Source organism: Oryzias melastigma, linkage group LG7 (genome assembly GCF_002922805.2).
Source record: "Oryzias melastigma strain HK-1 linkage group LG7, ASM292280v2, whole genome shotgun sequence".
Lineage (NCBI taxonomy): Eukaryota > Metazoa > Chordata > Actinopteri > Beloniformes > Adrianichthyidae > Oryzias > Oryzias melastigma.
In genome coordinates, this window is record NC_050518.1 from 30642945 (window position 1) to 30651292 (window position 8348).

Genomic DNA, 8348 nt, shown 5'->3' on the forward strand with positions numbered 1-8348 from the left:
ATGTTCTGCAGTCTAGAATTTTGTCATCTTTTTGATTAATGTGGTTCATTTTTGTCTTCAGTCAATTCAGTTGTAATAGTTAATGTTTTAATTTGGGGTCTTTTAACTACAGATAAATCAACTTATGGAAGATAATAGTTTACTGAAGGCAGCGTCAGGAGCCAGAGTTCTGTCTCCCCTCTGGCCACCAGGGGGAGCCATCTCCAGAGTACTGAACACTACATCTCCCAGCTACCCCAGCGCACACTCCCCAGATACCACTCAGCTGTCTCCAATCTGACAATCACCCACCTGTTACTTAAGCACTGCACAGAGCCTTGCTCTGTGTGAAGTATTGTTTGTGCCACTATGCCTGCATTACTGAGCGTTTCTATCTGGACCTGCTTATTTTGTCATTGCCTGCTGCCTGCCCTGACCCTCACCTGAACTCCAACATCTCCAGTCTCTCTGACCTCTGCCTGTCTAACCCTGATTTGGCTTTATGGACTTTTGGCTATGCTTGGTTCCTGTGTGAACTGATTAACATGCTGCACGTGGAACCAGCTGTCTGCACGTTTGTGACAGTCAGAGTGAGATTTTGAAAGCTTTGAATGATCTCGTGCAGAAAGTCAGAGGAAAACGAAGGTCAGAGCAGGGCGGTGTTTGTTTGGAGGTCATGGAGGAGCCCTGCTGAAGATGTTTCTGAGGAGAACTTCTCTTTTCTGCCTCAATCGGATAATTTGATGGGTTTTTAGTTCAACTTAAACTGGAGCTGAAGAGATATAATGAAGTTTGGAATGCTATTAATTTAAATTGGGAGGTGTTAGTTGTGTGAAGTGGATCCTGTTCTAAGAAGAATGCCAACACTTACTCAGCGCCAGAAATCCGTCGGCCAGCAAACACCTGATGTACTGGGGGGATCTGTCCATGGTGCTGAAAAACTGAGGATACTGATGTACAAACCAAACTAACCCCCATCTGTTGCAGATTATTTTCTTTTTAGGCAACATTTTAGCAATTAATTAAATCTTAAAAGGATGATTTTTTTTAGAGTTTGGGCTGCAGATCTAATGACTCAAGTTTCCACATGATGGAATAATGAGATGTCAGAGGAGGTGGAGATCAACTGGAGTGTGTGCGGGAGGGGGTGACCAGAAGAATTACCAGAAGGTCTGCCATGTTCGGAGCAGGTACCCCCCCACAAACGAGGATCAGCTAGCCTGTGGGCCTGCGCCATCGCGGAAGCTTGCGGTTCTCCATCCTCGGTGCACTCCCGCGCACACGCGCGAGAGGTGGGAGTGATGCTGCTGTAGCTGCTGGACGCCGGGATGGGATAATCATGCGCGTCTGGCTTCGGGCGTTGGTGCAGCTGCCGTTCGTGGGTTCGGTCTGGACCGGGATTGCAGGGTGGGTCTAGCTGCAGACCGGAACCCTTTGGACCTCAGGTCGATGTTGATGAGCGTTCTGACAGAGAGCAGCGCCATGGCCGCGGGACGACACGCAGTCTTTTGAAAGAGATCGACGGTTTTGCGATGGAAGGCGGGAATCTGTGAAGAAGAGCCGGAGGATTCCGAAGCAGCCCTCAGAGAATTACCGAGGAGCGGAGCGGGCGGGTTTCTGCGGGGAATGCTCGTTTCCAACAATCTGAGGAAGAAGCGCAGCGCGAAGAGCGGAATCTGTAATTAGGATCAGGCTGAAGCAGCATCCGGGCGGGGGCTGGATGGAGAAGGCGCAGTGAAGGCTGACAGCGGCGGGCCGTGTGTAGGAGGACGCGGAGGGAGAGCGGGCGCTTGACGGCCGGGCGGCTCCATGAGCGGCTCCTGCCCGCAGAGAGCGCCCACAGCCCAGCCGGAGCCTTTCTGACGCCCGGCGGTCAGTCTGGAAGTTTTGATGCATATGATCACAACCACCATGATTTTTATGATTCTTGGTGCTTCAGTTGTTATGGTAAGACATCCTCCTCCCTCTGAGCAGAATTAGAGGGGCTGAATGGGGTTTTTCATGGGAGCGGGCCTGTCAGGGACATGTGGAAGTAGGTTAGCACACCTACAATTACCTGCTGTCATTAATAAATAATCAGAGTCCGTTTCCAGGCAGGAGTCTTTCTCCCCTTCCCTTCCCTTCCCTTCCCTTCCCTTCCCTTCCCTTCCCTTCCCTTCCCTTCCCTTCCCTTCCCGCTCTTCCCGTTTCCCTCCCGAGCAGGAATGAAAGTGTTTGCGCGGATCCTGCCTGTCATGTCCCGGCTGACCGGCTCGGTTCTTTGCAGGCGATCGCCTGTTTGATGGACATGAACGCGCTGCTGGACCGCTTTCACAACTACATCCTACCGCATCTAAGAGGGGAGGACCGCGTCTGCCACTGCAACTGTGGAAGGTAGGCTGGACGCTCTCCCCCCCGAACGCGTTCCTCCTGATGGATCAGGGCCTCTCGGTGTTTCCGCCGCGCGCGCTCCTCTGCTGCAAACACCGAGGTGTGAGGAGCATCAATAGGTAATGAAGAGCCTCCCGGACCTGCTTCTCGGCAGAGGAGATGCAGACTGAAGACACTCGTGATTAATAGTCAGGTTGGATTGTTTAGCATTTCCCGCGTGGGGAATTTCGTGTAGTCGGAGATAATCTTGTTCTGTAACCTTTGATCCAGACGGACCCAAATCAGTTCCAGTTTAGAGCATGGACTGAATCAGGCTCATGGTGGAGACGGTGGGAGGGCTCAGCAGCTGCAGTATCAGGCCAGTTCTATTTTTTTGGCCCATAAACCCAGAATTGGGTCATCCTCAATCATTTTAAACTTGTCTGAGTCAACATGAGGAGAGCACAAGCAGGCCACTGAACCAAAGCAGATAAATAAGCAGCAGGCTGTGTGGGATGCTGCAGGATGATGCACCGATTGGTCATCATCTGATCTTCAGGCTCAAAACTGAAAATCACAGCTAAACATTCTGTTTTCTCTGATGTAGCAGAGGAGCCCTGCTTCTTCTATCGGCCTCAGGTCACCACGTGTGTCTTCACTGACCTGGAAACACCTGAGTGAAAGTCGTGTGCTCTCACACAAATGGCAGGGCCGCTCTGGCTCCCCGTCCTTCCGGACGCTCACAGCACTCACCTTATCAGGCTGGAGGACAGCGTCATCACATTTGGCAGTTTCCCTGGCCTGAGTGTGAGGCCTGTGGATCCAACAGACTGAAGCTTGACCTACAACAGCTTCCTCTGTGCCAGGAATAGGGTCTCTAAGTGGATTGCATGTGTCTGAAAGGCCATCACTGAAGCCTTTCTGCTCCAGATTCCTTCCTAAAGTTCATCTTTAAGAAAAGAAATCTGCCCCCGAAACCTGCTCAGAGCATAGATCCAGGATCAGGACCTGAGGATCAGATCATATCCACCACAGGAAACTGAAAGTGCACCTGTATGAGTCCAAGTTTTCTCCTCCTCATTTAAAGTGGTTTGTCAATCGCTTGCTGTTAATGAAGCTGAGAGAATAAATGCCATAGAACAGGAGTGTCAGACGCCTTAGGTCACACCTTAGGTTAAACAGGATAAACATTTATTAAACACTCTGAGACTACATTTTTTAAAACCGTAACTTTTTAACAAAATTATGAACTAGACATATAACATTACCTGCAATAATGCTAGTGTGAATGCTGTAAGCTGAATTTGACCGCTGAAGATGCTAAAATCGATAGCTGAAAACACTGAAGCTGAAACCACTGAAGCTAACAGCCAGATGAAATATTAGCTAAATGCCAAATTAGCCTAAAAAACTGAAAAGAACCTAAATTAGCCTAGACCACTAGCGTGTAGCTGAAATATTAGCTAAACTCTCAAATAGCCTAAAAAAATCCTAGTAAATGCCAAAATAGTCCAAAAAGCTATCAGAATGCCCATTTTTAAAACTTTAAAACTGTAACTTTTGAACATAAATATGAACAATAAAAAGGCATGAACATTATTCCAGAATCAATCAACTTAAACCTTAAATAACTTTCAATATTTTACTCTCCAGAAAAACATATTTTGTCAAAATTATACAAGTTAGAAATAAATGCAAGATAACATTGGGCCGTTAATAACAATCAAATAAAATGATCTGGAGGGCCGGATCTGGCCCCCAGGCCTTGACTTTGACACGTGACAGATGACAAACAAGTGCTATTAAAAAACTGTACTTAAGTTTATCAGGAAGCTTCAGTAGGAAGTCAGTCCACTCTTCATCCCCCATGCTGCTCTGTGGTCTCACCACATCTTTAGAAATTCCTCAGCGTGCATTTTGCAGGAATGTGGTCCTGCTGCTGCAGCTTTACCCTCCTGCTCGGAGCATTGAAAAGCCTGGCCAGTCCAAACCTGAACGCCGTGTCCCAGACTGACCCCTCCTGACAGTCGCTCCCTGTTTGTCAGGAGAAACGTCCATCTTCTCCCTGGAGGAGCGGTAACATCAGTAAAGCTTTTAAATAAAGTATCCCGTTTACAGCAGTGATGCCAGATAAACAAACGGCATTTAGATGAGCAGACGGGATTGACAGTCCCACTAAAACCGTCTTAATCTGGATGGAATCTGTCCAGTGTGTTTCCATCCATTCATCTTCTGAAGCTGCTGAATCCCTTTCAGGATCATGGGGATGCTGGAGCCTATCCTAGCTGCTGTCAAATAAAGATGGGTTTCATGTTCCCTTCTAGGATTTTACTAAAATGTATAGAGACTTTCCCCTGTGAGAAATGTGTTCTAGAGTCATCTTTGGGAAAACCTGCTTGAAAGTGAAACTGCTTTTAATGTTTTGGTCAGCATGCAGGACAGAAATCCAAAACCAGAAGAGCTCCGGTCTTTGTTAAGGTGTAAAGCTTTGGCAGATCTTCAGATAACTCGGTTTGCTGCAGAAAGTGCATCACAGAAACACCTAAAGGCCCTGAAGTGGGATTTGGGGGTTTCCTGCAAATTGAGGATTAGTGCAGACTTATCAAACCTCCAGACAGACGGAGAAGTTAAAAGGCTTTAAGAAAAACACGTGCGGTGAAGTGAAGACCTCCATCCTCTTCCTCTGTGTGTCCCAACCACAGGCATCATGTCCACTACGTAATCCCATATGATGGGGACCATTCCCTGGTGGACTCTTCGGAGAACTACTTTGTGAGTGACAGCGTGACCAAGCAGGAGATGGACTTGATGCTGGGGCTGCTGTTGGGCTTCTGCATCAGCTGGCTGCTGCTGTGGCTGGACGGGGTTCTGCACTGTGCGGTTCGGGCCTGGAGGGCGAGCCGCTACTATGGTGAGCTGGACTCTACTCTCACACTGCTGCACGCTCAGATCACGCCGTCTAAAGCTGCTCAGAGAGGATCTTCATTCAGAGGTTTTTGTGTGGGTGGGTGGGTGTGGGGGGGGTCAGTCACCTGAACATAAATGATCCTCCAAGTATCAAACAGCTGGGAAGAAAATGCTCTTAGAAAAATGCAAATTGCTAATGCTTTAAGCTCTTTTTCTGCTCGATGTCAAGTTCTCCTGTTGGTTAGAGCTGATCAGATGAAGGTCAGTTTGGCGCCACCTTCAATTTAAACTTTATTCAGCAAAGGTGTTTCCAGGAAGCAGCTCAAACAAAAGGAGCATCAGAATCCATCTTCCTGTTCTAAAAGCGTTCTGCTCGTTAAGTCCAAATGTTCTTCCTGAACCCTGAAGACCCAGACGGACAACGGCTTTGAATCTGGAAGAGTTTGTTTCCTCAGTTCAGGAAGTCACTGCGTTCATGCAGCTGCAGGACCAATGCAGTTTGATTCATGTGCAGAAAAAGAATTCAGCAGATATTTCAGGACATTCTGATGAAACCAAGAACAAGTTAAAAGCTGGCTGACTCTGTTTTTGTTATGAAACCTTTACTTTAGGAAACTCTATTTAAACCTGTGGGTTTCATTTGGACAATCTGACTGTGGATCCGTGGACAGTGTTCAGAAGGTTGCAGGTTTGATTCCAGGCGCTCATCCTGCTTCAACTTTATGACAAATTATTGTGAATTCATTATTCTTTAATGTGTTAAAATGTGAGCAGAGAGAAAACATAGACTACAATCCTTGTTTGATTGGTGAGGTTGCAAGGATCAAATACTCATTGAGAAATCCGGGACAGAAATGTCTCAAACTGCAAATAAAACATAGAAAATGCAGCATAAATTATTACAAATAGCATCATGCTGGATAAAAGGCCACATGAATCAGCTGGCGTGATCATTTCTCACTACATTTTAAACTAAATTAAGGTTCATTAAAGCACTTTGGCTTTTATGACTTTCATTTTTCATCTTAACTGTCATACGTTTTACATGTCAAAGTGGGAAGGGGGGAGGTGTGCTGAGAATCCCACCAGAATGAGGCTGCAGCGGGACGGAGCTCACCTGGCAGAAGATCCACCTGTGACACCATCTCGCACAGAAACCAAAACTGGTTCTGAGTGTGGAGGGGGGTCACAAACTTTTTAGCAGCTACCGATCCCCCTCAGAAAGGAGGGGGGGGGGGTAACAAACATCTGCTTCATAGCTTTTAGATGGGACTCAGAGAAGAAACGCCTCAGATTCACTGGAGGTTTCATGAAAGATTCACAGATGCGGTTGCCATGGAAACCAGCATGACTGCTTTCTGATTGGCTTAGGCAGAAAGTCTGTCTTAGAGGGACCTTCCGACAGTCTGAGGTGTGAAAGGTTTCTGGCTTCAGACTCAATCTGCTGTAGGAGCCTCAAGACTTCCTCAAGTTTCTGTTTTAAATTAGTGTTTTTCTCGCTTTCCCTTTAGTAGTTTAGTCTTCAGCATTTTTTTCTTTAAAGTGACTCTAGTTTTTTGGGGGGAAAACCTCAGAATCCACAAAGACATAAAACATTGAGCTCAGACTGTAAAGAAACTTAAAAAAAGTAAAGAAAATAATTTTATTATATACAGCAACATATCAAACAGAGTTCAGTTCAGTGAACAGAAAGCAAAAACATCTGACAGAAAAAACTTCTCTAACAGAAGGAAATCCCTCTTTTGTTTAACTTAAAAAAGTTAAAATTAGAGTTGAGAAGTTCAAAAAGCTGCAGAGCAAATGTCCAGATCCTCCTGAATGTTTTCTTTAACATCTGTCATGATATTCAGAATTTAGTTACTGCAGTTTGTTTCTGTGGAGAGAAAACAGTTCTCTTTGTGTGTGTGATTTGTAACTTGTCTGCCTGTTTGTGCGGAAGTTTGTATTTAGTATGTAATTTGTCTTTAGACTTTTTGATATTAATTATCGTGCATCTGTTTCAGAATGTGAAAATGTCAAGTTTCACCAGGTATTAGAGGGGAGAATAATTCCAGCTCAGGTTTCAGGTAGAACAGCATCTCTGCTACCTGAACTCCTGTCTGACCCAGAACCATCAGAACCATCGGATGTTAGTCTTTCTGTGGTTCAGACTCATTGAATCAAAGCGGCTCTCCAATTCGTCACCACTCTAAAGAAAAAAGTTTGATACATAAAACACTGAAATAAAGAAACCAGTTCTTTATGATGGACCAAGTTTAACTCCAAACGAAGAATAAATGTTTTGGGTTTTTTTTAAATGAAGCTCTAAAGTTACTCCAAAATGTTGCTGTGGGTCAGTGGAGACCTCTGGGTTCAAACATGTTCCTTTCCAAGCAATTCTTTGCTTATAAAAACAGTTTTTACGTACAATTAAAAATGTAACTTTTTTAGCATAAAAACTGAAAGAGAAGCTGTTTGTTTTTGAATGAAAAACACCGTAAGAGGAAAAATCCCTTCATGGATTTTGTATTTTTATTATAATTAATCAGTTTTTTTTACTTCAGGTTTTAATCAATAAAAGGTGAAGATAAGAATGCCATACAACAGTTTACCCTCATTCATTCACAGGCTGGCCTCAGAGCAGTTTTCCGTTTGTGCAGCATCGATGATTCTGGACCAAACTCTTCAGAAAAAGCCTCCCCGACAGGAGAGGACCTCAAAGGAATCCGTCGCTGTGGTGTTTCCGCTTCATTACCGGAGCATGTCTGTGATGTGGAGATGTCCTAGATCTCCAGGTTTTGTAGGTGCCTGCACGTGACCTGGATCCGGAGGTTCCGCAGGCAGTTTGGGTGAAGTTTCACTGGGAACTACAGATTCTGCTCAACCATGTGGGACTCTTGGATCAGAACACCTCGACTGTTGTGTGTTCTTTTAAATAGTCAATGACGTGAGTTGCCGTGGACTTTGGGTTTTCCTCACTCATGGTTGGCAGCAGCAGGTTCTGGCCTGGTTCTTTTTTCTTCAGTCACTTCCTTCCTAACTCTGTTTTTGGACTCAAATGTTCTCTTCTGTCTCGAGTCTCTAGTTGATTAGTCACTGCAGTTCTGTGGGATTTCATGAGTGTGTGTGTGTGT

The 8348-nt window shown here is 45.4% G+C and overlaps 1 protein-coding gene across 1 annotated transcript in view; it reads left to right on the top strand.

Moving 5' to 3' along the window:
* Window positions 1-1115: 1115 nt before the first annotated feature.
* The window catches only part of tmem240a (transmembrane protein 240a), a 10443-nt gene continuing 3210 nt past the window's right edge, over window positions 1116-8348 (top strand). The window contains exons 1-3 of the mRNA XM_024279805.2: window positions 1116-1926; window positions 2246-2352; window positions 5031-5239. Coding sequence (XP_024135573.1) covers window positions 1870-1926; window positions 2246-2352; window positions 5031-5239 — 373 coding nt within the window. The 5' untranslated portion in view covers window positions 1116-1869. The remainder of the gene's footprint in view (window positions 1927-2245; window positions 2353-5030; window positions 5240-8348) is intronic.